Here is a 12,611-nt window from a genome sequence, read left to right on the forward strand (position 1 = left end):
CCAAGGTGTGTGTTTATGTATTTATGTGTGTGTGTGTGTATGTGTGTGTTTGTGTGTGTGCACCGCAGCATATATGTGCTTCACATTTGTGTAAACTTGTGTGAGTGTCTGACAGGTGAATGTGTTTGTGAACTGAATTCTGATGAGAAGTGTCGCCGGTCGATATCCGTCAGCGACGTGGCAAACGACGGCGGACGCTCACTCGTGTGTCACTGCCGACACGTTTCGTCCTGTTGTGATTGTGTCTCATATATTTCACACACGAGTCTTTACTTCATCAGAGTTGAAGCTTTTTGTACGTTGAGAACAAACATGTTTGACGAAGCAGTAACTGAAACAAACCCTGAGAGGCTCTGAGAGAACGGGATTTTACGACGTGTCGTCTGAACACGTCAGAGTTTATCTCCGGTCACAGCAGCAACATTCAAAGACACAGTGAAAGTCACATTGAAGAACGTGGTCACCGTCTCCAACACCAGCACGACTCACACTCTCGTTTTCATCTGGACCAACGACGTCGTAAAAATTCAATCATCGTTATCACTTCTCAGATTTGACAACATTTGATTTAAAGGACAAAAGATGATCGAACAAAACGACGTCACAGGAAACTCTGAAGTCAAGTTTCTGGTTTTCTGACTCTTCACTGCAGCAGATCCACACACACACACACACTCACACACACACACACACACACACACACACACACACACACACACACACACACACACACACACACACACACACACACACACACACACACACACACTCAGGTTTAAATCTGGACTCAGTGTCGATCTGAGATGAAACCAGATTAAATATTTTTCTCTGAACCAGGACGAAGGTTTATCAGGTTCAAACAGGGAAATAAAACACACACACACTGTTTTTACAAAAATCAATTTACGCTTCGACACTTTCACACACACTCACACACACACACACACACACACACACACACACTGTACACACACACTCACACTCACTGTACACACACACACTGATTGTCAGAGGTTGCAGTTGTGTGTCCTCAGTATTATCAGCACTATTGTAAACATTTGTCATTCAGCTCAACACCTCAGGCTGCGTTCAGCTCACTACTGCTGTCAGAGAGTGTGTGTGTGTGTGTGAGTGTGAGTGTGTGTGTGTGTGTGTGTGTGTGTGTGTGTGATCAGTAAACCAAACATACTTCTGCTCCACTGTCACTCTCTGTTTATTGAAGGTAAAACTCTTAACTCATATTTACTGACAGCAGCATAAAGTGACCTGTGTGTGTGTGTGTGTGTGTGTGTGTGTGAGCAAGGAGGTCAGCAGTGAGTCATGTGTGAGGTGTCAGTGATGTTCTGGTCATCACGAGGACAGGACGGAGGTGGACAGAGGTGGACAGAGGTGGACGGAGGTGGACAGAGGTGGACAGAAAAGGTCACACTCAAGCACCAGAGGGTAGAAACCATATTTACAGATGTTTATGAATCAGTCCAACATACAGATGTTTGATCGAATAATAATATTTCTCTCTAGAGCTCCTGTTGTACTGGTGTTCTTCTTCTTCTTCTTCTTCTTCTTCTTCTTCTTCTTCTTCTTGTTTGTCTCTGTTAATCGATCAATTCATTCTCGAGTAATGTTCAGAAACATATTAATAGTAAATGGGTCGATGCACGAAACCAGAAAACACAACGCAACTGAGGCAGATCCGTGAAAATCCACGGCTGACGGCAGGAACAACGAATAATATAATAAATAATAATAATCTAAACCACAGGTCACTAGTGCACAGACGCCAAATGACGTCACCACTAGATGGCAGCGTTCAAAGTCTTTCCTTTGAAATCAAATCCAGCTGATTCAGCGTCTGTGATGTTTCGGATCTGAACTCTCTCAGGTCCGTGTGAGTTCTTCTAGAGAACCACCGTCAGTGTGTGTGTGAGCCGCTCGGATTGGATGAGGAGGTGCTGTGTCACCATGGCGATGCAGCTTTAGGGTGATGTCACTGCTGTCCTGTCAGTCGGGTCATCGGACACAATCAGGATTCATCAGCCGAGCGGCTCTGTGACATTTAAACAAACACACCAGCTGCAGACGTTGAGCAGAAAAACTCAATTTATTTTGAAAAGGTAAATTCATCGTGTTTCCTGAACCGAACATCGACTCAGTCAAAGAGTCGCTCCTCGTTTCCTGCTGCTGTTTCTCTTCCGGCCAGCAGGGGGACGACGTCGTTAGTGTGATTAAAATGTATTAGTGGTATCAAAGCTTGATATTTGAATTAATGAGGTTTGAATGTAATTTAATTTAATTGGATTTCAGATAAATACATTTTTCATATGTTTAATATTTGTATTGTATATATCTGTAAAACCTGAATGACTCAATGAAAACAGAAAATGTTTTCAAACCTTCAGCGTTAAAAAAGTAATTTTTTCATTTCAATAGTTAATATTCTGCTGCTTTTAAAAATGTCCCTGCACATGTTTGAATGAAAGAAAAGCTCTGGACATTAAAAACCAGGGACAACATGTGATATGAGACTGAGCTCACTGAGACGGACACATTCCAACATGAGACGCGTGGCGGCGTCAGTCGTCACGTTTGTGATCAAACGCTTCATTTCTCACATGAAAAGATCTCAAAACTCAATTTGGTGACGCGTCCACAGTAAATCTAAAGCTTGATGTGAAATGCATGCTGGGAAAACGGTCTACACACTTAAGTCCTACAAAAAAGAGCTCGTGAAGCTTTCCGGGTAAAATGGAGGTTGAGTTGCGTCACCCGGAGGCTTTGATACAAAGGAACTGACACTGTGGGTTCAACCACCAGGGAGCTGCGCTTTAGAAACACAATAACTGACATAAATCTCCGTCTTTGTTCGCAGATGAAAGACTCGCTGCAGATCTGAACTCTGTCGTCCGTCTCCACCCTCAGCGCTGCTTCATTTCTTTTTACGCTAAATCTCTTTCTCTGTCGCTGTTTCCTGTTGCTCACTTCAAACATTCAGACGACCTGCGGAGGCCTCCGGGGGACAGACGTCACATTTATGGACGAGACAACTCCATGAATAAAACATAAAGAGGTGAAAAGAGAAATCTGTTCTTCTTATTATCCTTTTTCTTTTTTAAGTCAGTTAATGAACTGTTTAGTTTTGCCTCAAGTCTTTAATCAGTTTCTGACCCCGCAGCCTTCGCTTCCTGTTCCTGGACGACTTAATGATTCTCCTCCGAGTTTAAAGTTTGAATCCCGTGTCTCACTCAGATTCGTATCTCGTGGCCCCGAGTTATTTATCCATCACTTAGTATATTTTCATAAATGCCACCAGGGGGCGCCGGAACTTGCACATTGACACAATCAGAGAAGTTTCAGCAGCTGCTCCTCCTGCATTTTAATCTCGAGACATAATTGAATTCCAGGTGTAAACGGAGCCAACGTGATGATGTCACTGAACAGACAGGCAGTGGAACAACACGCGTGTTAATCGTGTCTTCACTGCAGCACAGATAAAAACCTCCACCCCCCCCACACAGTCACGTAATTGCTTCTGCCAACAAACTGAAGTGTGTTTTATATTTCATGCATCAGCAGTTTCCTGTGCAGAGAATAAATTCACCAACTTCCTCCAAACACAGACGAATAAATCTACAGAAGAAATAAAAAAAATGTCCAATAAAGTGTTGAAGGCTGAAGAGATATTTACCGTCCGAGACGCTAAAGTCCAATTTTCTCCATATTTTATATTGGGTGAGTTTTCTCAGAGACACTTTAGGTGACTGACAGGTGGAGCCTCAACCGTGTTGGAAAAGATCTGCTTCTTTGATTAAAAGTCAAAGTTCAAATCTGTGGACATAAAAAACTGAAGGAGAGAAATCCTCCGACTCCCAAGATGCATTTCAGAGAGAAGCTTCGGGTTCAAATGACATTTGAACTGTGGGTGAAAAGTCTCTGTGGTTATTGACACTCGAGCCTCAGACTCATGGACGATTTCTTTTGGACACGTCTCGATCTGTGGACAGGTTTAATGTGACCCGGTCGGATTCTCTGGATTTAAACTGTTCACGGGAATTTTACAAAAAACATCTGCACCCTCTGAACGGTGGAGCTTCCTGTCCGCAGGGTTCGAGCTGCTGCGTCGACCCGTGATGACAGTTTAACGTTTGATTGATGGGCGCGGGGATGCCCCTCCTCCGCACGCGGAGGTCGGAGGTCAGATTGGGGGCGGTGCTGCAGGAGCAGGTGTCTCAGCAGATGATTGTGTTGCTTCCTCCTCGGCCCCTCCGGTTACTGCATCCTGCTGCGGCCCACATGCTGCTGCGCTGCACTCACTGGTGCCACATTAATTAGTGTCCTACTTTCTGCTCCTGCTCCTAAACTCTTGTTGCACCATCGCACACAAACAGCCAGAGGTTCAGTTATTAAGGATTTCATGCACTTACACTCAGTGGCCTTCGTAGTGATTTCATGTGTACACAAAAAACTCTTAACACCAATTATTTTAAACTATTCTGGATGAAGTCAGATCGGCTCCGAACACAGGACAGAGCCGGGAGGATTCAACAGAAGATGTGGCGAGCGTCAGAGGACGGCGGCGCTCCGGCTCGACCTCCTGGTGGAACACATTAGAGCAGCAGTGGAGGTGGAGGCTCTGAGTCTGTCGCTCTGGCCTGAGACGTCTCACAGGTACGAGCAGAAGGAAAAAAGATGGCCGCTCAGGAGTAAACAGCAGATTGGTTGCGTGGCGTGCAGCGCTGTGATAAACCCCCCGTGTCAAGTCTCTCAGCAGCTGCTCAACACAAGGCCTCTCAAGCTGCTTTTCCTGTCGCCTCCACTCTCAGGAAGGCGACAGTTAAAAAGACCCATTTATTTATCTGTTGCGAGTCGGATGCGGCGCCACAGACCTGCCAGCGGCTCGTGTAAACAGGCACAATGACAAACCTTTGGAGAGCGGGGGAACCGCAGGCTTTTAAAGCTTCCACATCACTGTTTGAATACGGAAACACCTCCGTCTCCCCGGGGAGCGCAGCAGCGTTCTGCTCCACACCCACAGAAACACAAAACCTCATCCCGAGTCCTCGGGCGTCTGTTGTGCTTTAATAACAGAACAGTTTGTCTGCGACTCAGCGGAGACGAGAGCAACAACTTGATATCTAAACGATGCTTTTAATTTCCTCATGACAACCAAACTGGAGAAATACTAGTGTGAATGGTTGTGACCTCGAGGAAGTGACAGTTAGAAACAGATGATTGAGACGCTCACTGGAACAGTTTCTCTTCTATGATCAGCGAGATCCGGACTTTTAATGTGAAACATCTACAGGAAGCTGAAGATCATGGACAGCAGCACGCGACAGAGCGATGGAGATGATTGTTTCTCCGCTGGTTTGAGACCTCGCTCTCTGTGAGACACAGTCACAGCAGCGTCCTGTCAGAGAGCAGCTGTCGAGCCTGCAGGACGTTGTGGTGTCAAGACGCTGGCGGAGCAGGAAGTGAATGAGCAGCGTGTTGGGGCGGAGCAGCAACGCCTTCACTTCACGTCAACTGTCAACACGCCAAATGAAGCTTCCTGTTCCTCCGTGTTTACTTGAATAATTGAAATCTACATGATTAAGATTGATATCTGCAGTTTGAATAAAGGATCCTCCCTGACCTTCAGCTGCTCACTCCACCACCGCTAACTGAATTTAATGGATTTAAAAAAGTGCCTCTTCTCAGTTTTTAGAAAAGCAGCAGCGAGGACACAGACGAGCTCCGATCACTGAGCTGCTTGTTGCATCGATAAGAAAAAAGAAGTTCGAGTTCGTCCACGAGAAACTGACAAAACCTGATTCCGGTGAAAAGAATCCTGGTTTATCTTCCGTGTGTTTTTAATATTAGTTTAATGTTACATTTATTTTTTTACATCACAATAAATTCTTCACAATAAACAAAAATAATGAAGAACTAAAGATTTGTATTTATGTCACTTGACTAATAGAAATACTTGTTTTCATTCAGCGACTCATTTGCAGTTTTCATATCAATATCATCAGTTTATTATTTAGTTCTACTAGTTTCTGTCTGTTGTCACAGTATATTCAGTATTTTCAGAGGTAAATATACTTCATATAATATCGTGTTTGTTGGAAGAGAAACTTTAAATGATAACTCACCTGTTCTTCTTTTCATCACTTTAAACTGATTATTTCATTTGTCCTCCAGCATCTTGTTTCTAATTATATTCAATCAATAAACTTTGTTTATTTACTGCGTAGGTGTATGTTAATGTGAGTATATACTGTATAAGTATGTATATGTATGTGCATATTTACTGTGTACTCGTGCTGACTTGTTTTATGTATATTTGTGGTTCGATTTATCCTACGAATAAATGTAAAAATGAAATAAATGAATCAGTGAGCATGATTCATCCTCACTGCAAAATTTAATTTGAAAGGACGGGACGTAGGGTTGCCAGGGGCGACAGGTCAGCAGCCAATCACAGAGCTCTGATGCAAACGTGTCAAATAAAAAAGATGAAACTACGAGACGACGGTTTGTGACGGAGTGAAAGTGCAGCAGCCGACAGACGCAGGGAAAATGAAACAAAGTGGCTTTGTCAACATTTCCCTGATGGTGTCGTAAAAACGGAGCCGTTGTGTTTGTGGCTGCGAAGACGAGGACGATGACGAAGGAGCGACCGAGTCTGAAAACAACACTGCTGCAGCGTTTCACAGAAATAAAAGTTTAACAGGAGAGAAGCTTCGGCTCAGAGTCAAAGCTAAAGTGCAGCTTTAAGATAAAAGTCGAATTTAACGTCTCTCACTTTATTTCTTCAAAAGTGTAAAAGCTACAACTTCAGCAGCAGCAGGAGAAGAAGAAGAAGACGAAGAAGAGTAACGAGGAGCTGTTGTCATGTCGGAGGAAAACGAGCTGCAGCTGCATCAATATCACTTTCATTAAGGCGACGCCTCCTCCTCCTCTTGATATCGAATGGAAACGACGAGACGCTTCCTGAGCGGTGGGAGGTTAACGTGTCAGCGCTCAGCGAGTTGAAGCTGAACATTTTAATGTTGTTTACAGGATCCTCGGTGGAAACAGACACACACAGGATGTTGTTGTTGTGTGTTGTGAAGATCCTCATTAGCTGATCTCTTACTGACTGCCCCCCCACCCTTCCACTGAGGAGTGGGTTCCTCCTCATGATGGTTTGGACCCTGCAGACGACAGAACACAACTCGGGTTCCTCTTAGTTTCTGTGTGTGTAACAGTTTAAACAATCATCCCGTGTGTTCTCATCTGTTTCCTCTCGAGGAACACGATTAATGTTTCATCACAAACGATGAGAGGAGAAGTGAAGAAGTCAGAGACTGAACCGATGCAAAAGAAAAGCAAGTTGTCGTCGTCTGGATCCTAATTGATCTCACCCGCAGCACCTCTCCGCTGTAATTGGAGCACTTAGTGTAAATGCTCTGGCTGATATCTAATTGCCTGGAAGGAGGGGGAGGGGGAGGGGGGCACTTGACGAGCATTAGCGCTGATTGGAGATCAGCACCGGAGACGTCGCCTTTGGTCGGGTCACCGCCTTCATGCGAGCTCAGATCCCAGAGAGGAAGGTGACCTCGCTCCGACACGAAGCGGAGAGACGAGTGACGGGTTGGAAACATGACGGGGAGTCACGCGAGGACAGAATGGATTCTGTCGTCAGAAAGTTTGGAGGACGAAGAACTTTTTATTTCTGTGTTTGAGATTTAAAACTTTCTGACATTTTTCAGCCTCTAAAACAAAAACAAAGATAAGTAACGTTGTGGATGTTCGAGGCTTCACTTCTTCACGTGTTTCCAGCAGAAACACGAAGCCGGCCGATATCGATCAGAAAGTTATGATGACTTCCTGCCACCGTCTTTGTGGATTGAACTGATTCACTGAGTCTCTGCACTTACTGCAGCTCAGCCACAAGGACAGCAATGAATGAATCCTGGGATACGTTGGAACCGTGGATTTCATCTGTCGGCTGCGTTTGAGGGTTGAAAAGAGACGTGAGGTTGTTAATCGGGACATCGATATTTTCAGGTTCTCCTTCAGGTTCTTCAGGCCTCGGCCGTATTTTGAAACATAAACAAAGTGAGATTCTCTGGTAAACTGCTTCACGACTGTGAGACCAGAACAAACCGTGGGCTCAGTGGACGAAGGACACGGGGACAATTCTGAAATTCAATAAACGTCCTGTGTCCTTCACTCGGCCGGAGCGAGGCTGCAAAATAAAAAAAGATTTAGATAAAAGGAATAAAACGACCTCGTGTCAATGAGTCAACGCTGGAGTCATTGAACTTGTTCTGTAAATTATAAACTGAGGCTGGGATTCATTTCATGCAAGAGAAGTGAAGCTCAACAACATTTGTTTTTAATTACACTTTTAAATTTAACACCTAAACGTGGTTATACTAACCAGTTAGCCCCGCCCCTGCCCCGCCCCTGCAGGACGTGTTGGAACTTGTCTGAAGCTGCTGGTGAGCGACCATCACGTGATGAGTCAGATCTTTCTGATCGTATTTTCTCTCGTGATCTGACTCAAGCTGTGACTCAGCGGGTCTGTTCATGGGAATGGATCTGGTTCACTGTCAATAGTCAGGACCGATCCCATCGAAGTCAGATCAGCTGGAGGAGGAACTACGAGGAAGCTGGACGTATAAACAGACGACACCAGCAGAGGTTCTGTGTTTTGTGCAGAATCTTTAAGTCCAGTTTTTATAACAGAAATCTAACGAGGCGACAACCTGGACGAGCGTTCGTGACTGTCGGCCGCTGTAAAGGCGTCCGTGTGACAATCTCCCCCTTGGCAGCAAAATGAGATGGATGAGAGATGGATAGGAGTCGAGCTGACGTGTCGTTTGTCACAGGGGGAGAGGCGGCAGGGGGTGAGGAGGGCTGCTGTCATTTGTTTGGCTGGCGGACAGCGCGGCTGATAAAGCAGCAGCGTGACAGCGCTAATCTGATATCAGCCCGGAGAGTCGAGGAGACACGACGCGGCGCCCAGGGCGAGACACGTACAGAGAGAAATATCAGATCCTCTCTCGGAGCGTGAACTGTGAACACGCACCTGAGCAGCAGCGGACGAGCGGTCGAGCCTGAAAACCAACAGAACAACGAGAGAGGATGAGGCAGAGAGTGAGAGGCCGCGCCAGGATTCCACCAATCAGGCTGCAGCAACAAGTCACATGGACTCAAATCCTGAATGTGGGTCTGTCCATTCACTCAATTATCACAGCTTCAATCAAGTTTCTATAAAGTTTCTATAAAGTTTACATCAGCAGCATCAAGTCAAATACTATGAACTCTAAATAACAGTCAAGTAGATGATGAAGGATAAATAGAGAGTTTATATTATGATTCTATATGATGTGTGGTTATTCATAGTCATCAGGTATGAACGGAGTAAATTCATGTCACGGGACAATAATCATCAAACAAACGTGTGACTGACGCTTCATACGTTCTCACCTTGTTTCAGATTAGAGAGAAAAGTATCTGCGTAGATTAGAGGAACCAGATTTCAACATCTCCTGTAGTCTGAGCACACACACACACACACACACACACACACACACACACACACACACACACACACACACACACACACACACACACACACACACACACACACAAACACACTTCCTCCATAATGAGACCTTCTGGAAAATGTTCCCATCTCTCTCTCTCTCTCTCTCTCTCTCTCTCTCTCTCTCTCTTATTGTTTTTTCCTCTCTGTTGTTTTTTTCATATTTTTCGGGGGGGGGGGGGCTTCACTCATCCATCTCTGTCTCGCTCTCTCTCTCTCCTCCCATGCCACACTGTTTTTAGCCTCGCCCGCCCGCTCTGTGCCTCACACTGTTATGCTCACTCGCCCGCCCACTCCTCCTCTCTCTCACCTTCACACACACATTTCCCTGCACACACACTCTGTCTTTGTCATAATTCATCCATCTTGATTCTCAAGTGCACACACACTCTCACTGAAGTGTTTTTTATTTTCTGTCATTGGTCCAGAAGAGAAACTGAACAAGGGACAAGGACGAGAACGAACACGTGATCACAACACGTGACGTCCACTCTGATCACATGTAACGTGAACACGAAGATTTGAAGGAACCGCTCGATATTTCAAATATAAACTGAGATAAGTCCAACGTCAAATCAAACAATATCATGTTTCCATAGCAACAGGCCAAGTTAAATAACTAAATACAAGTTAGTTATATGTATATATATATATATATACATATATATATATATATATATATATATATATATATGTATATGTATATATACATATATATATATCTTTGTCCAGTTCTTAAATCTTATTTGTGTCTTTTCTCTGGTTCAGTTTTTTTCTCTCTGTTGAACAGTGAGATGTTTTTCATTCCTCCTCATGTTTCATGTTTCTCTAAACTTCTCTCTTTTCCCCTCATGTCCTCCCCTCTCCTCCTCCTCCTCCTCCTCCTCCTCCCTCGCTTCATTAGCGATGCCGTCCTTCTGACGGCCCACAAGGTCTAACTTGATGGGAGACAAATCCTGGTGATTAACAATGATTAAGAAACATGGTGTAAAAGTGCGATGAAGTCGTGTGGGACTGCCGACCTCGTCTTTAACGGTTTTCTAATCCAAAGAATTTACACGGCAGCAGATGTGTGAGCATTTACACCCCGGTCATGTTTGGGCCAGATTTATCTGGAGGGTGTTAAACATACTGATCTGTTCTCACAGCGGCGGAGGGGGAGGTTCCTCCTCTTTAACCTTTCACTTGTTCAACGTGGGATTTAGAACAAAATGCTGTGTCAGAGGAGGAAAACTGTTTTCTTATTAATTCAAGCTTAAAAATTCTGATTCATATGTTTGGTGAATAATAAACTACTTGTAAAAGAGAAGTCAAAACAGCTGGATCGCCCCCTAGGGGCTGGCTTCAGTACAGGTCACAAACAGGTCATAAACCCTGCCTCCTCCACGTTAGCAGATGGGACAGTGAACGTCTCAGTCGATGTCTGCGAGGATCCGGTTTGTGACTGAGTTTTCATGACACACTGTGAAGTGGAAACGCTGAGATACACAGTTCAAGAGCATCAACATGACTCAGCAGGTTGTAAAAAACACGGAACATCCCTTTAACTGGGTGAATGAGTGAGAGAGAGAGGGGGGGGGGGGTGGCCGTGTTTTTGTTTACTGAGGTCATTTTCAATTTGCCCTGAGGACATGTAAAACACACACACACACACACACACACACACACACACACACACACACGCTTGTGTACATGGAGGTGTCACTCATCACTGCTCCGCAGCCTGATAGGATCCTGTCAGTCAATCTGTCTCCCTCTGTAACCGAGAGCTTCGTCCTGCCTCCCAATCTAAACCTGACTCCTCCGTGATTGTGATTTATAGTCTCTCTCTCTCTCTCTCCCTCTGATGGGAGAGAGGAGGATGAAGGAGGTGGGGAAAGTAGGGAGGGATCAAGAGAGAGCAGAAGAGCAAAAAGATGAAGAGGGGATGATTTAATAGGATGATAAAAGGGGAAGAGGTGAAGTGAGAGGAAGGAAAATGGAGGTCAAAGGAAGCATGAGGGGGGAGGAAGGAAGGAAACAAAAGAAGGGAAGAGGAGAGAGAGAGAGAAGGAGGGAGAGGAAGAAGAATAAAGGGATGAAGTCCCATCAAGATAAAGAAAAGGATGGAGAGAGAGAGATGGATAAGAGAGTGGGAAGTAGAAATATAAAAAGGGTTAGGAGGAAAGATAAAAAGAGAACAGGAGAGAAGAGGAAATGAAAAAGAATGAGGTGAGAAGTGAACGAGAGGAAGGAAGGAGAGAAAAAGAAGGTGAAGAGGCAGAGACACTGAAATCACTGATTAATGACACGTTAAATCTGTCACACACACACACACACACACACACACACACACTCACACACACACACACACACACACAACCTCGCAGACTGACACTGAGACACATTCCAGTCAGCCGACCCAAAACAACCGTCCAATCAAAACTCAAACAGAGACACTGGATGAGTTCTGATATTCAGTCCCTCAGAACTTGGACTCATTTGTTTTCCAGATGTCGTCTCAGTGTGATGCACTGAAGTAAATACACTAATGCAGCAGCATCTACACAATCCTGCCACTCACACACACACACACATTGCTTATCACGCATGTGTAACCACACTGCTCGCCGTAGACACTCGTCCGTCCACACACTCTAATGACCGATTAGCATTAGCATGTTAGCCATGAACAGACCTGCTGGATGAAGGTGTGCGCTCCGTGAGGACTCAGCAGCAGGATGGCTCTGCGGAGCGTGTCCCTGTAGCGGTTCAGCTCCTCCGTCCTCATGGTGGTGAAGAGGTTGGTGAAGACTTTACTGATGTTTCTGTCCACTCTCTGCAGCGCCACGTCCACGCCCTGGCGGGACGTCTGGTCCAGAAAACCCTGCAGGCCGCGGATATCTGGAGGAGAAGAGTCAAATCAATACAGAGGTGCAACCAGAGGTTCAGTGGGAAGGAATTAGTGACATCTAGTGGTGAAGGTACAGATCACAACTAAGTGATTCACCATCATCACCTCTGCCACGGAGGTTAACTGTGATTCTGCGTG

At 45.1% G+C, this 12,611-nt stretch overlaps 1 protein-coding gene across 2 annotated transcripts in view; it reads right to left on the reverse strand.

Annotated features, from left to right (window-relative positions):
- grid1b (glutamate receptor, ionotropic, delta 1b) overlaps positions 1–12,611 on the reverse strand; it is a 246,133-nt gene that overhangs the window by 55,686 nt on the left and 177,836 nt on the right. For both annotated transcript variants that reach the window (XM_069517723.1, XM_069517724.1), the window contains exon 4: positions 12,258–12,463. In XM_069517723.1, the coding sequence (XP_069373824.1) occupies positions 12,258–12,463 (206 nt within the window). The remainder of the gene's footprint in view (positions 1–12,257; positions 12,464–12,611) is intronic.

This window comes from Paralichthys olivaceus, chromosome 21, assembly GCF_024713975.1.
Source record: "Paralichthys olivaceus isolate ysfri-2021 chromosome 21, ASM2471397v2, whole genome shotgun sequence".
In the NCBI taxonomy this organism is placed as follows: domain Eukaryota; kingdom Metazoa; phylum Chordata; class Actinopteri; order Pleuronectiformes; family Paralichthyidae; genus Paralichthys; species Paralichthys olivaceus.